At 37.4% G+C, this 23044-nt stretch overlaps 1 protein-coding gene across 1 annotated transcript in view; it reads left to right on the top strand.

Moving 5' to 3' along the window:
- Positions 1 to 23044, top strand: part of LOC150101358 (phospholipid-transporting ATPase ABCA3-like) — a 197056-nt gene that overhangs the window by 141794 nt on the left and 32218 nt on the right. Inside the window, exon 6 of the mRNA XM_090400779.1 lies at positions 14575 to 14763. Within this exon, the coding sequence (XP_090256905.1) occupies positions 14575 to 14763 (189 nt within the window). The remainder of the gene's footprint in view (positions 1 to 14574; positions 14764 to 23044) is intronic.

Below are 23044 nucleotides of genomic sequence, written 5' to 3'. Positions count from 1 at the left end.
CCACACTCTCAGGCAAGGCATTCCAATCATTCACAACTCTGCACGAAAAAAACCTGCCTCTCACTCCCCTACTCACACCCTCTTTATACAGTTTCCAGGCATGACCTCTGATTCTCCCCTGATCTCCCACTATTCTCTGTAGAACTTCTCCACCACTGATCCTATAACAACCCCTTACCAACTTGTAGGTCTCTATCATATCTCCCCTCTTCCTTCTCTCCACTAGACTCTGCAAATTACATCTTTTCAATCTTTCCTCATACTCGACATTCCAGAGGTCAGAAACTACCTTAGTCAGTCGCCTTTGGACCCTTTCCAACATCTCTTCATCCTTCTGAAAACCAGGTGACCAAATCTGGGCACAATAGTCCATGTGTGGCCTAATCAAAGCCTTATACAATGGAACAAGAATCTCCCTACTTCTACACGTCAGTGTCCTCCTCATCATTCCCAGAAGTCTTTGTGTTGTCTTCACAATTTTGGCGATGTGTCCCCTAAATTTTAGATCCTTATCCACTATCACTCCCAGATCTCTTATTTCCTCTACTTTCAACAATATATTCTTACCAAGCATAAATTCTGCATCCCATCTTTGTTTTCCAAATTTTAAAACCTTACATTTTGCAACATTGAACTCACATCCCCATTTGCTTGCCCAATCACTCAATTTATTCAAGTCTTCTTGCAAGACCACAACATCTTCACTACTCTTTATGGTTCGTCCCAACTTTGCATCATCTGCAAACAACTGAATATCTCCATCCAAATCTTTGCCAATATCATTAATATACAAGTTAAATAGTTTATGCTCTTAACAGTTTATGCTCAGTATCTATAACATGTTCCTTCTTTTTCACTTAAAATACATGGCTTGTCTGCCCTATGTAAGACAGACCACATGCACATGGTATTCTTCTTCTTATTCCTTCCCTCCTCTTTTACCTTGCGGTGTTGAGGATTTTTTCTATTCACTCAGCCGCCACCATATCGAGGATAAGGTGGTTAGTCCTATGCCTCCCAGTGTGTCCTATGTCTGCAGATGTATGTGTTCATTGGCTGGTTTGCCTGTTCTGAGGGATGAAAAACCAGAGTTTCCAGGTGAAAAAATCCCCTACCTCCATATGAGACTGGCTAACTCACCTTTAGTCTGAAGAGACCAGATAAAGGTTCCTCACATCATCGACGGGAATTGAACCCAGGTCTTTCTAACCAAAGGGCTTTGTCTATACTGACTGAGCTATGGAGGGTTTGGTATTATTATTATATAGGACCTCTTTGAAGTCAGAAGACTTATTGAACTACATTTAAAAAAAGTTATACTTCATCATCTTGCTCACCACCTCCATTCATAACCTACATGGATAGTCTTTTGTCTCACTCTTTCTCCTTTTTTTGTCATATGAAAAAAACTCCAGAGTCAACCCTGTAACAACCTCATAACAGTTTAAATGTCTCGATTCTACAACCTCTTCGTCTATCTACTAAACTTTGCAGTCTATCTGACCTCAGCCTGTCATCATAATAACTAACATAGTATGGTTCTGATGTCATTTTTGTTATCCACCTGTACATGTTTTCGAAGGTTAATTTATTGCCTTCAAATCCGAGCATAATAATCCAGCTGTGGTCTGATCAGGGCTTTATACAATGGAATTGCTACTCTTCTGTCTGCTGGTTAGCATTCTTCTCAGTATTGCAGCAATCCTCTGAGTTACCTTTGCAATAGGTCTCCTAAACTTCAAATTTCTATCATTCATCACCCCAAAGTTCCTTGCCTCATCCATTCCTCTTGTGCAGTTCCACCAACAGAGTATGTAACCTCCTGTTGAAGGATCACAAACATTGAAGACCTTACATTTAGTTCAGTTATACTGATACCCCATTCATTTACCCTATCTGTTCAGCTTATTAGAATCCTCCTGAAGGGCTACACATCTGCACTATTACTAATAACCCTTGAATAATATATAACCAAGTTTTAACTTGTGTATGTTTTTTTTTATTTATACTAGATGTATTATATGGCTAACAGCATCTTAACATAAGTCATCAACATTGTCATCTTCATCATCAGCCATTTTCTATCCACCTGCTGGATGAAGGCCCTTTCCAAAGGCCTCCATTCATTCCTATAGTGAGCCTTTCTATGCCACTGAGCTCCTGCCACCTCTTTAATCACAACCTCCTACCATCTCTTTGGTCTTACTGCAGCTCTCTTTCCATCTCTAGGATAACATTCTGATATCAACTCTGTTTATTTTTGAGTGTTACTTCTTGCAATATGATTTGCTTTGGTATTTGGATCTTTTAATGGCTTTTATGATGTCTTTCACCTTAGTCTGAGCTATGCCCCCAGTATTGCTCTTTCTGTCTAGAATGGTAATATTGAGTAATGATCTTTCCATTTTTCCCTGGGTAATCCTTAACCTATTAGTCAATATTTTTAGTTATGACATATGTTATGACTGGAAGTATACAACTGTTGAATATTTTTCTTTTAAGGCAGATTGGAATATTTATTCTGAGTGTTTCATGGTGTTTTCCATGAAACACTCAGAACAAGGCTATCCAACCAAGTTGAATTTTACATATAATTTCGTCTTTACAGTCACCCTATACTGTGATCGTTTGTCTAAGGTAAACATAGGAGGTTACTATATAAATTTTCTGGTGTTCTTTTTGTGCTAGCATTTTGGTAATATATTTATTATGCATTATTTTTGTTTTGTCCTTGCTTATATTTAATCGTTTCTTTTTACCTTTTGCATTCAATTCAGTGATCATTTGTTTCAGATGATGTTCTTCTGTAGAGTTTCCTAAAAGAATAATATCATCAGCAAATCATGGGTGATTTAGTGCTTTCCCATTTGCCATAATTCTTCTATTTTTCCAATCCATGTTTTTTAAAAATTTCTTCTAAGTAAAAACCAATAAAAAAAGTTTTCCAACAGTCGCTAATATCTATAAATTGAAAATACTAGAATGATAGTTTAATCACAAGTATCATTAGGCATGTTAGGTGCAGTCTCTACAGCTATATAAATTCTGCATGTGATTGCTGAAATGCTTAATGATAATTGTGATTAAACTATCATTCCAGTCTTTTCAATTTATAGGTATTAGTGCTGTTGGAAAATGTTTATTTCTGTTTTTTTTTTTTTTACTTATGTTAGTGACCTCCACACATTCTAAAGGAAGGAAGTAGCCTCCAGAAGATGCTATTAGCCATATAGACAGTGAAACATGTTGAGGAAATACATTTAGTATAAGTAAAAAAACATATACAAGCTAAAATCTAGTTATCTATTCAAGGATATCTACTTATAGTGAATTGCATAATAATAACCCTTCCCAAATTCATATAATCTGCAAACAAGTGAATATTTCAATGCAATCTATTGTGATTGTAGAAGGGGATACTGTCCTCTGTCCTTAGGAGACCTGAGAAGGCTGCAAACAGTGTGAATCAGCTTGAAAGTCACTCTGATGTAATGATCTTTGAAAAGAGAATCATTTCTGATGGATAGATTGGCAATGCACAGAATGGCAGTTGAACCTCTGTACTAGACGTTCTGCTTATGTAGGGAAATTATTTGAAAATAAAATCTTGTCAAATGTGTGTTTGGAATGAACATGCACTTGCCAAGAACCATTATGAACAAACAAATTAGAGAAGGACTGAAGTCTTCAGTTGATCTTCATTTTGCAAAATTTACAAAGATTTTCCAAATTGGAAAATTTTTAAGACTAGACTGCCTTCAAGCAGTGTTGCATCTGTCCAAATCCCTCTCATTAAGTTTATTACTAGATCCTGATGTTAACAGTTTCAACTCTAAATCCTTTTCCATTATTTTTACTTTATTTTTCATGGTAATTCCATGTACAGAACTTATTCAATCTATTATTATTATTATTATTACCACGGGCTATTCCAGGAGTCCTTAGACTCATCGAGGGAGGCCCTAAACATCATGTTCACACAGCTGTTCAACATTCTCACAGTATCTATCATACCTTGCCTTGAACTCGCTCACTGTCATAGCACCCACAACAGACTCTGGCAGCTTATTCCACTCATTTACCACTCTAAAAGTAAAGAACCCAGCTCTAACACCCCTGCTAACCACGCTCTTGCCCAGCTTCCATGGGTGTCCCCTAGTTCTCCCACCACCAGTCTTGATCTCAAAAATATCATCTGAATTAATCCTATAGAATCCTTTTAGCAATTTGAATGTCTCAATCATATCTCCCCTTTTCCGCCTATCAACTAGTTTCTGCAACCCACAAATCTTCAACCTGTTCTCATATGGTTCATTCCATAGACCTGCTATCATCTTAGTCACTCGCCTTTGGATCCTCTCAACCTCCTCCCCATCAAGAAGGAACCGAGGTGACCAAATCTGGGCACAGTAGTCGAGATGAGGTCTTATCAGGGCTCGGTACAGAGGTACAATAACTTGTTTTTCTCTGCTCGTCAAGGTATTTTTCAACAACCAAGTGAGTTGATGAGCTGATTTAGCTACTTTCGCAATGTGCCCCCTAAACTTCATCTCGCTATCCACCAACACTCCCAAGTCCCTGGCCTCATCAATCTCTTGGAGTACAGTTCCACCAATGTGGTGTACTGCTGTTAATCTTTTCACTCCGAAATGCATAACCTTACATTTTGTCACATTAAATTGACATCCATTCTCCTTAGTCCAGAACTCCAATCTATCTAAGTCATCTTGCAAGACTTTGACATCTTCTGCATTCACTATCGCCCTACCCAACTTTGCATCATCAGCGAACAAATGAATTGTCCCACTTAGACCCTTCCCTATATCGTTAATGAACAGATTAAACAGCAGTGGTCCAAGAACAGAACCCTGTGGCACTCCACTAGTCACAGGCCGTTTTTTGGACTCTACTCCTGAATAAACTACTCTTTGATATCTCTCCATCAACCACCCAGCTATCCATCTCACCAACCCTATATCCATTCCCATATGTTGTAGTTTACGGATTAGAATTCCATGTGGTATCCTGTCAAATGCCTTTGCCAGGTCCAGCAGTATCACTGTAAACCCATTTCCCTTATCCAGTTCAGCCGTCACCTTGTTATAAAACTTGAGCAAGTTACTGAGGCATGATCTACCCTTCACAAAGCCATGCTGTCCTCTGTACAGTATCTCATTTTCATCAATCCATTCCTGTATTTTTCCCTTGACTACTTTCTCCAAGACCTTGACAATGACTCCAGATATGCTGATAGGTCGGTAATTTGCAACCATAGTCTTGGATCCTCCTTTATGCAGTGAAACTATTTTCCCCTCTTTCCACGCCTTCGGGACTAAGCCAGACCTGAGACTCAGATTAAACAACATGGTCAAGGGCACTGATAATTCATCAGCCACTTCATGCAAGACACGTGCCAGTATACCATCCAATCCCACAGATGTATTCACATTAAGGTTCTGTAATAGACTATTCACCTCCACTTCATTCATCACAATTCCCATATAAACTAATGGTTCCTTCATTTTTTCAACGTCACCACCTGGATGATATACTTTTGCAAAGTGCGCGCTCAGTAACTCCACTATATCGACTGGTTCAGTGAACTCTTTACCTTCGTCATTCCTTAAAATCATTTTGCCATGTACAGTTTTTTTCTTGCTTGCAGCATATTGAAAGAACTGTTTGGGATTTTCTTTTGCTTGCATAGCTAGTTTCCTTTCATAATCGGCTTTTGCTGTTTTTACCACACTCGTTACCCTTCTGGCCTGTACTTTATACCGTTCGTGTGCGTGCAGGTCACCCCTTTCTTTAAATTCCCTCCATAGTTGTTTCTTTTTTTGGAGCTCAAGCTTAATGGTGTTATTCATCCATTTAACCCCTCCTTGTTTCACTCTTCGAACCTTAGGTATACAATCAGCCATAACCTCCTGTAAATGCTCTTTGATCACTTCCCATGCTCTATCGACGTCCAGCCCTTGCAGTTGTACATGCCATGGCACTGATCCAAGCAATCTCCTAAGCTTGTCATACTTGCCAGCACGGTAATTCCACATATACCCTGTCTTAATCACAAATTTCACACCTTTAGCCACCTCCCAGGTCAAGACCTTATGATCACTCTCACCAATAGGTGGCAACATGGTCATATTCATTACAGTCAAATTCTCAGATACTATTACCAGGTCAAGCACTCTCACACCCCTAGTATTTTCAATTACATGCTGTTTCAGATAGTTATCCCTTAATAATTGAATAAAATCCATTTCCTTCCTCACATGTGTCCTCTCCTCCTTCCAATCAATGTTACCATAGTTGAAATCCCCCATAATAATTACCCTCCTTCCACTCATTTCATCAATTTGTTTATGCATACCATCTCCACCATCTATTCCATCACCTGGTCTATAGCAGCACCCAACTGTATATTTTATTCTGCCAGTATCAATCTCACACCAAATAGCCTCAAATGAGCTCCTTTCACTATCCTGCAATACTTCAATTCTCCTTGGCTGCAGTTCATCAGCTATCATCAATAACACCCCTCCCCCAATTTTATTCTCTCTGTCCCTCCTAAACATACTATAACCTACACATTCTATCCCACTAACTATATCATCTTCCGTCAGCCATGTTTCACTAATGCCAATAACCTGTGGCCAGGAAGAGCCAATCAAGGCCAAAAATTCTTCCTTCTTGTTCCTAATACTCCTGGCATTAGTTTACATGAATTGCAGTGTTCCCTTTGTCCCACCCCTATCTTGATGCGTTATTCTAAATATCCCATTCCCATTTTTTGTCCTTATTGCTGGCTCAGGTACATTATATACATTTTTACACTCAACTGTCTCACTGATGTCTGGATATCTACTTCCCCCCCTCCTTGGTAGTTCTAGTTTCCCTGGTTCTGCACATCCATTTTCACTTCATTCAGCAACACTTTTTCCAGTCTCCGCACACCAAGTCCATTCAAATGCAGGCCATCCATCTTGTATAAGTCCTTTCGCCCATCAGACTCATTCCACACGTCCACAAATTCCACACCATACTGTCCGCATAACCTGCGCATAATATCATTTGCGATTATGGCCCTCCTTCTAAACTCTCGTCTGTCATACCGCGGTAACAGACTCACCATTCTAACTCTGTCACTCTTTTCTTTCGCTACCTTTAACAATACTTTCAAGTCCTCTCTCATAAAATATTTATCACCTTTCAATTCATTCGTACCAGCCACAATTGTTATTTCTTTCACCCTCTGTTTTTGCACTCTAATGCTCTCACTTACATCCTTAAATTTCGCACCCGGTAAGTACGATTTAGTTACACTCCCATCTATTACTCCTCTTAATAACGAGTCACCATACAACACTCTCTCCTTCATTTCGGAAATTCGCCCACGCTGTTTATTTGCGTTAGCCGAATCACTCTGGAAAGAGTTTTGCAGGTGCTCTAATTGCCGCTGCGCATCTTGTATCACTGCGCGCAGCCTAGCGATCTCACTTCCTACAAATAATTCCTCATTTTTTTTATCATTCAAACCATTTTCTCTTTCTGTATAATTTCTCTCACTCTTTCTTAGATCACCGCTCACATTGCCATCTTGTACACCGCAATTCCCTATCGAGCCACTATTTTCACTCGCATTCTGGCTTTCTTCAACCATAACTGTCTCACAACCTGACACATACTTCGACTCCTCACTTTGCATACACTTTCTACACATTCTCCCACCATTATCACTTTCAATCCATACTCCATCCTCATTCGGGAATGCATACATTCCACACACATCACATTGGACAAATTCTCTTACATTATAGTTTTTGGACGCCATTATCTTACGTCGCATTCTCGCCATATTCAAATATATGAAACGTATCGTTAAAGACTAAATTAATTTACGGAATTTACACCAAAATTACACAGACACAACAAGCTACCAAATTTAGACAATATTACGTTATGATTTTTAACATATATTCTAATTTCCATTCAAAATTGTACTTAGCTTTCGGGAGCTCCCTGAAAACACGACCACTCCCCTGGCCCTCTAGCGGCAAAGTGAAACTAAAAATCTATAGTATGCTAATATTGTGGATGGAAAAACATTGAGAAGGAGAACTTTTTTAACATTGAATTTGAAGACAAGCAGATAATGCACTTTAAGAAATACACAAGAAGGAAGGTTCGAAAGGACAGTTTTAGAGAGAATGAACAAAGAAGGAATAAAATTTGTTTTATAAGTTTGGATTTGAACTGAAAAGATGTGTTGAGTAACCACTTGTATGTATTTCAGTAGCTTTATAGGAAAGTGGGAGAGTTAAATTAACAATACCAATTCTGATGAACAGTGATCATGGAAATATCTATACCTGATACAAGCAGAAGCAAATGAACATCTGTGTGAATGTTTAGTGAATTGGTGAGAGACAGATGATTAATCCTCCCAATCTGAAGAACCTCATGTGGTTGCTCTCAAGATTTCTGAAGCATTTGATTTTGTTTGGCACAGAGGCCTACTCTGCAAACCTTCCATCCTCTGCAACTCACTTGCTATGAGTCATGATGGATGGTTTCTTCTATTTGATTTTCCTATTGATTCAGGAGTATAGTAGGAAAATCAACTCTCTTCCCTGCTGTATAAAAATGATCTGTCTGCCTTCTCCAACAAATCTTATCTATAGCTTTGCATGATGACATGACACCTCATTTTTCTTTTTCATTTGACAAACCTTGTAATGTCCAATTATTATAAATCTCAGGATCTGCCATAACTAGTTATATAAACTCTGACTTCCTTGCTATATTTCAAAGGGGGTGAAGACAACCTTGTAAACTTCAATGCCACAACTCATCCTGTTTAATCTCTCATAAGAAAGATCCTGCATTCCTTTCACTAACTTTCAATAATACCCAGATATCCAAACACGATCAGATTTCCTTGGGTTGATGACCCCCCTCCAGCCTTTTCTAGTACAAAACATCAGAGCAATAGCTTCTGCAGCTGCCAAAAAAGCCCAGTGTACATTTTTGCTCAAGGAACTATTACTCGCCTGTATAGTGCTGAACTCTGTACAAATCCCAAATCTACCCACCCATGGAATACTACTCGCATATTCCAGGCAGCAAACTGAAATCTCAAATTGTGTGCTGCTATCCACTTAACTGATAATCTCTCACTCACAAATCCACTCCATTTAATCTTGCATAGATGTTCAGTTTTATGCATGTTCTATATATGATTTCATGAGCACTTCTCTGCTGAATTGGCCACTATTCTTCCACTTTCCTCCAAAACCAAAAGAACAAGGACAACTGCTACTCAGCATCTATTTGTTATCCAGATCTAAACATTTTAAATCCTCTTCTCTTCCTCCTCTTTCACACTGTCTTTGGAACAGCTACCATCACTATCTTTCCCCAAAGTCTACAACCTTCAGCTGCTCAAAAAAGTCACTAGATTCCTCCTTTATTCTTATCCTCTTGCTTATTCATGGCACTGATTTATGAGGATCAGGTATTTAAAAAAAAAAAAAAGTAGTGATTAGAGGATTTTAGGGCTTTTAAGGCACCACTCCAAACGTGAAAGTAGTATTCCACGGGAGGAATGATTTGTTATTTATGTAACGTTAATAGTTGTTCAAAGGTAAAGTAATGATTGGAAAAGAAAAAAATCCTAATTTTGTAGATGCTAGAGAGACGATACTTATTATTTTGGTAACCCCATGGAATCAATAAACTCATCGTGTTAGGCCCACTCAAGCAGCAACATGTCTATCATAATGAACTTTGAAGTTATCTACATTCAAAATGCAGTCTAGCAATGCATTCCACTCAAAACAACTCTCCACATAAAAAATCTACTCCTCATACCCTTCTTTATACAACTTCCAGGAATGACCTCTCGTTCTTCCTATCTTAACCATTCTTTTAGAATTCCTTCTATATTAATCTGATAGAATCCCTTAACTAACTTGAAGGTCTCTATCATATCTCCTATTTTCTTCCTACATACCAGCCTGTAATCTATATTCCCTCAAATGCTATGCATTACCAATACTGCAGAGTCCTGATATCCCTTTGGTCATTTGTCTTTGGACCCTCTCTATTTTTTTTTTCACATCACAATGAAAACTAGATGACCAAATGTCAGCACAATAGTCCCCATGTGGTCTGACCAGTGCCTAATATAGAGGCACAACCACCTCCTTATCCCTACATGTCATTGTACTTTTTATCATAGCAGCAATATGGAGTGCCTTTGAACCTTCGGTCCACTGTCTACCATCACTCCAAGATGATGGACTCCAATTTCATCCATTTTCCTGAGGTACTGCTCCACCAGTACATTGCGGTTTTATATATCTGTACCACAAAGTGTAACACCTTGCATTTATTAAGATTAAAATTACAACTCTACTCATTTATCCAAGTTAAAAGTCTATTCAAATCTTCCTGTAGAGAATTAACATCAACACTACTCCTGATAATTCTACCTATCTTTGCATCATTGTCAAACATTTGAAGATCTCCAGTCAATCCACATGAAATATCATTAACAAATAACTTTAATAGTAGGAACAGAACCTTGAGGCACACCACTGGTCACCTTCATTTTCTGAGACACTGCTCCATCATACACAACTAGCTGGTATCTTTCAGAAAGCCAATCTTCAATTCATGTAACCAGTGTGTTATCTAATCCCATCTTCTGCAACTGATACATGAATCTACCATGTGGTAATCTATTGAATGCTTTTTGCAAAACCCAAGAAAATCATTATATATGAATCTCCCTTATCCAATGTATTTGTCATCTTATCATAAAATGTAAACAGACTACTAAAACAAGATCTGCCCTTTACAAACCCATGCTGACCATCATAGAGAATCTTATGACCATCAGCCCAATCCTGCATTCTGTTTCTAACCATTTTTTGCAATATTTTAATCACAACAGCAGATATACAGACTGGTCTATAATTGGAAACTTCTTTTCTAGAACCATGTTTGTTGAGGGGTACTATTTTGTCTTTTTTCCACTCCTTAGGAACCTTTCCCATTGGAAGACTTTCATTAAATAACTAGGTCAAGGGCATGGCTAACTCTTTCTCATATTCTTTAATAATACATGGTGATACGTCATGCATTCACTCCAGAGATGGAGAAGATGGGATTAGATAACATGCTGGTTACATGAATTGAAGATTGGCTTTGAAAGATGCCAGCAAGTTGTGTATGATGGAGCAGTGTCTCAGAAAATGAAGGACCAGTGCTGGCCTGGTTAGCCAAGTAGTTAGCGTATTCGCTCTGCTGCCTATAGACTGCAGAATCCCACCATGGCATGGATGTTTGTGATTGTCTGTGAAAATACTTGGTGGGTAGTATATGGCACTGGTGTAGATGTTGTGATTCGCTGTAGTTCATGGATTGAGTGGTGGAGATGAAGAGTTGTAGAGTAGGTGCTTCCCCTTGATGAGCTTTTGGACAGAGCCAAGTGTAAGTAAACTTTGTTTGCCTAGACTTGGATAAAGGATTAAACCAAGTATATAATTTCTTGATATCATTAATTTATAGTATAACCAAGTGGTAAAACTTTCAACAACTATCTCTAATCCAGAGTATTCTAATAATAAGTTGTGATACCTTTTGGCTGCTCGTATATGGAAATATGACTTCTGCATTACTTCACCCTTAGTATCACCTCTGGGTCTGGCTCCCACTGACGAGACCCCACTAAAGGTCGAAACTGGTCTGGGTAGTGACCCTTCCCATAATGCATAACATTATACATGTCCACAAGGAAATGTACTTTGCATTATGGGATACTAAAGCAAGTGATGTGAAGTCATTAACCTCTATATACGAGTTGCCCCAGTCCTGAAAATACAGTCAGGTCTCTTTTTATGTGGTTGATGCATTCCACAGAAAATCACATATAAAAAATCCCACAAAAAAGACCTAACTTATGTTGAAAAATAAGGGATATGTTCCATACTTTTCTAAAACTGCATAAAACCGAAGCAATGAATTAAAATAAACCTAAACTCGCATAAAAAAGTTTATAAAAATCCAGGAAAATAAGAATGCCTAAGTTTGTTTTAAAGCTTTATTCATTTAATTTTATTGAAAAGTAACAATTGTTTTTTACATTTTGTCATCAGAATTGTCGCTATTAGACAATATTCGGCAAAGTTTGCGAATTGGTGCGAAATCATTTTCATCATTATCTGACTGATGCTTTTATGCGCTGACTATCAGAAGAGATAGTCAGCGCCTAAAATAAAATAAAAATAAAATAAAATAAAAATAAATGTAATCATTGATTAAACTTTGCGATGATGATTTTACTAATTTTTTTTATACAGCTTGCGATATCCAGACATGCAGTTCTTCAGCTCACGTTGGAATTTAAAGGCTAGTTCAGAATTTTTGTCATTAACAAGAAAATGATTTTCCAATTTATTACACAGTTCAAGACCTTCTCAAATTATATATGCAATGAGGGGGATAGGTTTTTCTTCCACTTCACTATCGTTTTCTGGATCTTCGACGATATCTAAAGTTAATCGATATCCAATAATATCATCATTACTTAAGGCATTATCCACAAGCAATTCGTCTACATCATTCTGGCCAAATGTATCAAAACTTTCTCCACCAATTTCCTGTGCCAAAGTAATGATTTCAGCTGATAATGTAGATGTTTGAATGGTTGTGCTTTTTGCAACACATCCAGGCCAAGCTGCTTTCCAGCAGGCATTTAAAGTTTGTGGTGTTATTTCAGCAATAGCAGATGCAACATGATTTAAGTAGTCCAAAATAGAAAATTTTTTCCAAACTTCAGTTACTGTTAATGATTCATTTTCTAGTTTATCCAATATAAATTGAAAAGTGTGCTTAACGTAATATTTTTTAAAAGTAGCAATTATGCCTTGATCTAATAGCTGAATAATACTTGTTATTGGGTGGAAAAAACATTACCTGCACATTTAGATGTACTAAATTCGGATGACTTGGTGCATTGTCAACAATTAATAAACTTTAAAATCGAGAGCTTTTTGCTTCATATATGTTTCCATTTCTGGTACAAAGCAATTATTGAACCATTCAGTAAATACAGCAGTTGTTTCCCAGGCCTTTGTATTAGCCATCCAATGTACTGGTAGCTATTTTAGATCTTTGCCTTTTAGAAAACATGGTCTTAGAGATCGATTTACTAGGAGGGGTTTCAACATTAGATTTCCTGATGTATTACTACAAAGTAACAACGTTACTCGAACTTTGCTTGCTTTAAACCCATTTGCTTTTTTCTCAGATTTTGCGATGTAAGTTCAACTAGGCATTTTCTTCCAAAACAATCCTGTTTCATCAGCGTTAAATACTTGATCGGGACAATATCCACCATCTTCAATAATTTTGGCTAACTTCTCTTGAAAATTTTTGGCTGTTTCTTCATTTGCTGTTGCAACCGCACCTGTAATCTTCATGCTATGAAGTGCATTCCTTTTTAAAAACCCGGTTAACCATCCTTTGCTAGCCGAAAATTCTTTATCAGCCTGGGAAGCGGAAGTAGATGGCTCCAATTGCTTCATTTGTTCATAAAAACCAAAGAGCTTTTTGTTTATTTAAATAACCACTTATAGGAATTCTTCTTTGAGTTAATTCTTCAATCCAATTTAGAGCGCTCATTTCGTTTTTTCTAATAAAGTATCTCTTGAGTATGATGATAATTTGGCACTTAGTTTTGTTCCAGAAATGACAGATTTTCTTATTGCGACTTCATTCTTTTTAATTGCTCTTATAGTAGATTCGCCTAAATTAAAATGTTTACCAATCACCGTAGATCCATCTCATTTTGCTAAGCGATCTAAAATTGCAATTTTCATTTCCAAAGAAATTGCTTTTCTTTGGTGCTTTTTTTTCTCCATTTGGCCAAATTAAATCTTTAAAATAACAATTACCAAAATTTAGACTTTCGATAATGAAAAGACAAACACTCGCTCACATACAAAATTAAACTTCACGGACACTCACTGCCTACACGTTACTTACGTTATGCCAGAATGTGCTGCAACATGCTGTTCATTACGTACAACAGTACATAAGTTTTGAAGTTATGCACCGCATAAAAAAGATACGCATTGAGACCCGAGCGTACAAATTTTGTTTGCTTACACTTGGATAAAGGATTAAACCAAGTATATAATTTCTTGGTATCTTTAATCTTCTAGTAAATGTTTTTCTGATTTACATGTTATTGCAATGAATGAAAGTCACATCGTTCACAAACTCTGTTACTTTTTTGTCACTTTTTTCAAGCCACTTCAGGATGCTTAAGGTAGCTTGAAAAAGTTCCATGTTTGTTCTCTAGAGTAGGGTTTCCAGACTATGTAAAAAATAAATTAAAAATAGAAAAAAAATCCTTAACCCATAAACTGTGCAAAATGTACTATAGGTTTGGAAATAACCTTTTGTGGATGGGAGCAACATAAAAAAATAAACATATATTATTTTTTTAATTTTGAAAGTTCTAGAACAGAGTTTTTATTGTTTACTTTCCCCTCCCTATAGCTGTATTTGCTATAATTGCTGCAGTTCTTCTATGGGCAGTCAGTCATGCATTGATTTTTGCTTTCTATTTTGTGCCTTATGGCCATAATTTGGCTAGCCTCACCAAAGGAGAGAAACTGGGACTTTGCCTGGTGCCAAATGGAGCTCTTCAAATGGCTCTCAGAATCATGTCAATATACGAAAGCTATGGTAAGTAACTTTTTTGTTGTTAACTGATCCATTTGCATTTATTTTATGCACATTTCTTGCTGCTTGAAATTAGCACTGTATTTAAATTCTGTGGTTGTGGAATAAATTTTGAATATTTTTTGCATGCTACCAGCTTTAGTGTAGACAAATTTAATTGGAAAAAAAAAATGGATAGATATCCATACTTAATTCTGAAAGATCTTTCAAGCAACACTGTTGTAGTTTCTGTTCCACTTTCTTCAGTGTAGTCAGGACCAACTAATCTTTCTCACAACTAGAACAAAAAAAATAATTTGCTACCTTTTTTAATTATGTTTATTGTAAATTTTTTGTAAGTATCATTTTTTTTCTACCTGAGACCAATTCCTCTATTCTACGAATTCACCCTGCATGCATTTCCATTAATATACTGTCATCCTTTAATATATAACAACCTATGAAAACAGTCAAATCTGCATGGCATCAGCACTTTATTGAAGGAACCACAGCAAAACAGTCCTAACAAAAACTGTTCTTTTGGTCCCTACAAGTCCATTGTAGTAAGAGATGACTATTTTGCAGCATTCCATTTCCTCTTGTTGAAGGGCATGGCTCTGCATATGGCAAAATTGAACTGATATCTCCAGTCCTTTTTGAAACAATATTCTACTCCAATCTCATTTTGTAGTAAAGGGTATCACACATCAGATTTTTGGCAATAATTCTTCAAGCCAGTCAACTGTTCTATTATTATTATTGCTTCCTTTCATAAAACTGAATTGATGGGACTTGGTTGTCTGCTGTCTCCTATCCAAAATTATCTTTTATGGAGACGGAGTCAATCACTACCACAAATCTTTTATTCCTAAATTTCTAGTATTTGCATATAGAAAAAAACCAGTGTATAAGACGCTGAACAGTAGTCACTTGCCTATTCTTCTCAAATTTGGTCCCCAGGATTTGAAGGGGGAAATTAACTCTTGAAAGGGTACAGAGGCAGATAACAAAGATGGTTTCAGGACTGTACAATGTTAGTTATGAGGATCGGCTGAGGGAGTATGGACTGCAGAGTTTGGTACATAGAAGGAGAGTTGATATGATTGAAACTTTAAACTTTTGAGAGGTAGTTACAGGATTGACACTGGGAATTCTTTCACTTGGTAGAACAGCAGGAAGGAGTGATGAGAAGGGGCCATCCCTGGAAGTTATGAAAGGAAGCTCTGAGCAAGAGGGTGAGGAGTGGTTTCTTTGCATTTGAGGGTGGTTGAACCGTGGAATGCATTGCTTGATAGAGTGGTGAGAGCAAGAACGGTCGGTGAGTTCAAGGAGTGGTATGATAGACTTCGTGTTTCATAGGAAGGACCTCCCACAACGAGTCTTTTGACTACATGGAGGCCTGAATAATAATAATAATATATCAAGCTATACTTATTCTATATTTGAATTGTAATTCAACAACTAAAACTGAAGGTGGTACAGGTATATCGTTTGATGTTAAATCAGGTGTGGGACAAAAATGTACATTGTTGACAGTTTTTTCACTTGGTTATAATATATTTAAAGATGCCAAGAAATTATTATTATTATTACGTAATGCCTCCATGGAGTCCAACGAGGACGGCATCTACTCTACAACTTTCCTTCATCACCACCAACCGCAACTGCCTTCATCATCTACACCAATGCCATCTACCGCCAACGACCACCAGTAGTATTTCCACAGACAATCACAAGCATCCATGCACATGGCGGGATTCGAACCGGCAGCCTTTTGGCTGGAGAGCAAATACACTAACCACTCGTCCAACCAGGCCAAGTGTAATTAAACAAAGTGTGTACATAACGTCATTTCATGACTAGGCTACCTGGATATATGGCTGACAACTTCACATAAATTGCCTTAATATCCCATAATGCAATGCATATATCCTTAAGGACATATATATTGCTATACATTGTGGGGAGGGCCACTACCCAGACCAGTTTTGTATATTTGGGGCTCATCAGTGGGAGCCAGACCCAGAAGCAATACCAAGGTTGAAGTAATGCAGAAGTCATATTTCCATATACAAGTAGTCAAGATGTGCCACACCTTATTACTAAAATAGTGACTTCATAGTGATTTCACACACAAACTTTGTTTGCTTTTCTTTAGGATGAAACCAAGAATATAATTTCTTGGCATCTTTAATTTATAATATAACCAAGTGAAAAAACTGTCAACATCTATTTCTAATCCAGAGTATTTTAACAATATGGTGTGGCACTTTTTCGCTGCTTGTATATTATTATTATTAAGTGGGAAAAGAAGAATCAGAAGACCAAGAAAGAGATGGCATGAGACTGGAACAGGCCACATGGCCTATATTCCATGATAGGCAGAAGAGAAGAGAAGAAGAAGATTATTATTATTCTGGGCAACTCCAAGGAGTCGACAGACTCATCGAGGGAGGCCCTAATATCATGTCAAGAACAACTATTCGACATTCACACAGTATCTATCATACCTCGCCTTGAACTTATTCACGGTCGTAGCACCCACAACAGACTCTGGCAGCTTATTCCACTCATTCACCACTCTCCAAGTAAAAAACCTAGCTCTAACACCCCTGCTAACCACATTCTTGCCCAGCTTCCATGTATCATACCTCGCCTTGAACTTACTTATTCACGGTCGTAGCACCCACAACAGACTCTGGCAACTTATTCCACTCATTCACCACTCTCCAAGTAAAAAACCTAGCTCTAACACCTCTGCTAACCACGTTCTTGCCCATTCCATGTATGGCCCCTAGTCCTCCCACCACCAGTCCTATTCACAAAAATATCATCTGGATTAATCTTATAGAAACCCTTCAGTAATTTGAATGTCTCAATCATATCACTCCTTTTCCACCTATCGACCAATTTTTGCAACCCACAAATCTTCAACTTGTTCTCATAAGTCTTCATATTTATGAATTTAGGGACACAAAACAAACGTGTTGAAAAGATTATTTTACTGATTAATAATAAAATAATAACTTTACGTTTCGACCCCTGTATTGAGGTCATCTTCAGAAGGATACATGTGTATAAGAACAAGCTACATGCTGTTGCACTCTATACAAGTAAATTACATCTACATTGTTAACTAATCTTTTTTCCTAGCCTACCTCCAGTGGAAAAAAATAAAAATAAATAAAATAAAATAAAAACTACAATAAACTCTGCTAAAGTCCTCACGTACTAGGATTCTTCTGGAATTATACAGTTTATATTGTTATATTACGATTATTATCTTCTGAATTTGTACAGTACAGGTTGCTCCTGAATGTTCAGGAGGAAAAAAAAAAAAACACTTCACTAAGTCTTCTTGTATTGAGATTTTTCTTCGTGGTTGCTATGAAGGTTGTAGATGGGTCCTCCACATTCTTGGAATTATTAGACCATCATTTTTATTCAGATTCAGATCATGTTTGAGCATTTAACATGCTTCCTTGAATTTCCGCGCGAACCAGGTTTTGGTACGGTGTAGGGACTTGGCAACTTTCCAGTCAATTCTGTGGTATGTTTGGAGTGCGTGGTCAGAAAGGCCATTTTTTCCAAAATGGAGGTATTTTATGTGACGTTTATGTTCATCTTTTCTGATTGGGATGGTTCCCCCTCTTTCCCCCTATGTATGGTATGTTACATGTGCAATCTATTTTGTAAACCCCTGGGTGGGCTAGGTGTGGCAGGGGATCCTTGGAAGAACTGAGTAGGTGTCTTAATTTTGTCGGGGGTTTAAAAGTGCTTTTGATGTTGTATTTGTGTAGTGTTCTGTCTATTTTTTCTGAAATGCCTCTAACATATGGTATAGCAATAGCATTCTTGAAATCTTTTTTGTTATTAGTGGTATCTTTGTGGAGGATCTTGTGAATGGTTTTTATACTGTATCCATTTTTTTATAAGGTATGTTTGATGGTCTCATATTCATGGTTAAGAGCTTGTTCATTTGAACAAATGGTTTGAGCTCTGTGTTTAAAGGTGCTTATGACCCCTAGTTTTTGTGTTGGGTGGTGATAAGAAGTTTTGTGTATGTACTGGCCTGTGTGTGTGTAGGTTTGCAGTAAACTGAGAAGGAGAAACAGCCTGAAAGAAGACGTGTGACAAGTGTGTCTAGGAACGGAAGAGAGTTGTTTTTTCAATTTCAGTGGTGAATTGGATGCGTTTGTGTTGTTTGTTCAGGTGGCTAAGGAATGTATCTTTGGCGGCCGTGGGGCCAAATGGCGAAAATATCGTCGACGTATCTGAGCCAAATTTTGGGCTTTAGGCAACGATTCTAAAACTCGTTGCTCAAAATCTTCCATATAAAAGTTTGCTATTGGGGGGGAGAGTGGTGAGCCCATGGCGGTACCCTCTTTTTGAAGGTAAAAATTGTTTTGCCATATGAAATATCCAGAGCGGAGTTTGTGGGCAAAGAGTTTTAAATCGGACAACCTACATCGAAAAAATGAACCATTTGGTATTGGACCACAACACCTACCAAATGATAAATTACAACCCTACGCAACGTAACAGAAAGAAAACTACTGAACTACTTAAACAGTTAACATGTGGGCAGAAGAAACAATTAAAAAATTAATACCGCAATATGCCCGTGCGCCCAGAATTTATGGCCTGCCAAAAGTACACAAAACAGACACGCCATTACGTCCAATTGTGGAAGGAATTGACAGTCCGAATTACTACTTAGCCAAAATATTAGCGGCCACACTCAAGGAATTGGTTGGTCATTCCCCTTCCTACATAAAAAATGCACAACAATTCATAAACAAAATTAAAAATATTACACTCAATGACCAAGATCTATTAGTCGGCTTTGACATAACTTCCCTTTTCACCACTGTCCCAATCAATGATACTATCCTACTCTTACAGAACATATTTCCACACGACATCACGGCCCTCTTTGCCCACGTACTCCGCTCTGGATATTTCATGTGGCAAAACAATTTTTACATTCAAAAAGAGGGTACCGCCATGGGCTCACCCCCCCACCCAATAGCGAACTTTAAATAGAAGATTTTGAGCAATGAGCTCTAGAATCGGCCTAAACCCAAAATTTGGCTCAGATACATCGATATTTTTGCCATTTGGCCCCACGGCCGCCAAGCACTAGATACATTCCTTAGCCACCTGAACAAGTAACACAAACGCATCCAATTCACCATTGAAATTGAAAAAAACAACTCTCTTCCGTTCCTAGACACACTTATCACACGTCTTCTTTCAGGCTGTCTCTCCTTCTCAGTTTACTGCAAACCTACACACAGACCAGTACATACACAAAACTTCTTATCACCGCCCAACACAAAAACTAGGGGTCATAAGCACATTTAAACACAGAGCTCAAACCATTTGTTCAAATGAACAAGCTCTTAACCATGAATATGAGACCATCAAACATACCTTTATAAAAAATGGATACAGTATAAAAACCATTCACAAGATCCTCCACAAAGATACCACTAATAACAAAATAGATTTCAAGAATGCTATTGCTATATCATATGTTAGAGGCATTTCAGAAAAAATAGACAGAACACTACACAAATACAACATCAAAAGCACTTTTAAACCCCCTACAAAATTAAGACACCTACTCAGTTCTTCCAAGGATCCCCTGCTACACTTAGCCCACCCAGGGGTTTACAAAATAGATTGCACATGTAACATACCATACATAGGGGAAAACAGGGCGAACCATCCCAATCAGAAAGGATGAACACAAACGTCACATAAAATAACCTCCATTTTGGAAAAACTGGCCTTTCTGACCACGCACTCCAAACATACCACAGAACTGACTGGAAAGGTACCAAGTCCCTACACCCCACCAAAACCTTGTTCGAGCGGAAATTCAAGGAAGCATGTGAAATGCTCAAACATAATATAAATAAAAATGATGGTCTAATAATTCCAAGAATGTGGAGGACCCATCTACAACCTTCATAGCAACCACGAAGAAAAATCTCAATACAAGAAGACTTAGTGAAGTGTTTTTTTTTTTTTCCTCCCGAACATTCAATAGCAACCTGTACTATACAAATCCAGAAGATAATCTTAATATAACAATATAAACTGTATAATTCCAGAAGAATCCTAATACGTGAGGACTTTAGCAGAGTTTATTGTAGTTTTTATTTTATTTTTGTTTATTTTATTTTATTTTATTTATTTATTTATTTATTTTTTCACTGGAGGGCAGGCAAAGAAAAAAGATAACTAAACAACATAGATGTAATTTACTTGTATAGAGTGCAACAGCATGTAGCTTGTTCTTATACACATGTATCCTTCTGAAGATGACCTCAATACAGGGGTCGAAACGTAAAGTTATTATTTTATTCCTTTCTTTTAGGCTTGCACGGTGATCCGAATGCATTTTTGGAAATTATGGAGACAACTACCGTGTTTGAATAAAAACTTTAGTTTACTATTACTAAAATTTTACAATTCGACGTTTCGACCTTTATGTCAAGGTCATCTTCTGGAGCGTACAAATATACACAAGAAACAAGCTATACTACAATCATACTGGTTCGTTAAAGACACTGACTAACCGCTACCACAATTGTTGGCCTGACCTCTGGTGAAAAAAAAAAAAAAAAAAAAATTATACATCAACGCTAGAGTCCTATTATTTGTGTTGTCTATTATATACATATATTAACATCATTCCAGCCGGTTTGAGTGGAATGGTTTCTAATACTAGCGGATTGGCTAAAGTCCTGACTTATGCTGAATCTTTCATATTAGGTTGGCTGAATGTGTGCCATCCAGATCCTTTTAATTTTCATACCATCTTTATTGTTGATATTTGGGTGGTTTATCAGGATTTCGCAGGATTCTTTAAATTTTCTTTCGTACCATGTTTTTTATGCGGTGTAAGGAGCAGGTGCTTTTCCAGTTGATTTGGTGTAAGGTGTTAAGTGCATGATCTGAGAGGCCTGCTTCACCATAATGGTGATATTTAATGTGTCTAATGTGTTCTTTCTTGCGTATAGGGATTGTCTGTCCTGTTTCACCAATGTACGGTAAGTTACAGGTGCAGCGGATGCAATAGACTCCAGGATGTGCTAATGGGAGGAGAGGATCCTTAGAGGAGCTGAATATAGTTTTAAGTTTAGTGGGTGGTTTAAAGTTGGCATTGAGGTTATAATGTTGTAGGATTCTGTTGATTTTTTCTGATAACTCTTTAATGTATGGGATGGCTATGGTTTTACTGTAATCTAGATTCGTTTTTGTTTTGGTTTTATAGAGTATTTAATTGACAGTATTTTTGTTATAGCAATTGTTTATGAATGTGTCACTAATGATTTTTAGTTCTTGTTTCAGGGCTTGCTGGTTAGAGCAAATAGTTGTGGCTCTGTCTTTTTTCAAGGAATCTGGATGGCACACATTCAGCCAACCTAATATGAAAGATTCAGCATAAGTCAGGACTTTAGCCAATCCGCTAGTATTAGAAACCATTCCACTCAAACCAGCTGGAATGATGTTAATATATGTATATAATAGACAACACAAATAATAGGACTCTAGCGTTGATGTATAATTTTTTTTTTTTTTTTTTCACCAGAGGTCAGGCCAACAATTGTGGTAGCGGTTAGTCAGTGTCTTTAACGAACCAGTATGATTGTAGTATAGCTTGTTTCTTGTGTATATTTGTACGCTCCAGAAGATGACCTTGACATAAAGGTCGAAACGTCGAATTGTAAAATTTTAGTAATAGTAAACTAAACTTTTTATTCAAACACGGTAGTTGTCTCCATAATTTCCAAAAATGCATTATTAGTTTATTATTAATCAGTAAAATAATCTTTTCAACATGTGTGTTTTGTGTCCCTAAATTCATAAATATGAATGCTGATCACCGTGTAACCTTAAAAGAAAGACTGTTCTCGTAAGGTTCATTCCACAGACCTGTTATCATCTTGGTCATTCGTCTCTGGATCCTCTCCACCTCCTCCCCATCAAGAAGAAACCCTGGCGCCCATTTCTGGGCACAGTAGTCTGGATGGGGTCTTACCAAGGCTCGACACAGAGGAACAATAACTTGTTTGTCTCTGCTTGTTAAAGTATTTTTCAAAAGCCAAGTGATTTGATGAGCTGATTTAGCCACTTTTGCAATGTGCCCCTTAAACTTCAATTCCCTATCCACCAACACTCCCAAATCCCTGGCCTCATCAATCTCCTGGAGTACAGTTCCACCAATGTGATATACTGCTGCTATTCTTTTCACCCCAAAATGCATAACCTTACACTTTGCCACATTAAA

The sequence above is a fragment of the Typopeltis vanoorti genome, chromosome 11 (genome assembly GCF_054136105.1).
Source record: "Typopeltis vanoorti isolate ZY-2024b chromosome 11, IOZ_Tvanoo_1.0, whole genome shotgun sequence".
Classification (NCBI taxonomy): Eukaryota; Metazoa; Arthropoda; class Arachnida; order Uropygi; family Thelyphonidae; genus Typopeltis; species Typopeltis vanoorti.
This window is presented reverse-complemented; position numbering and strand designations above follow the sequence as displayed.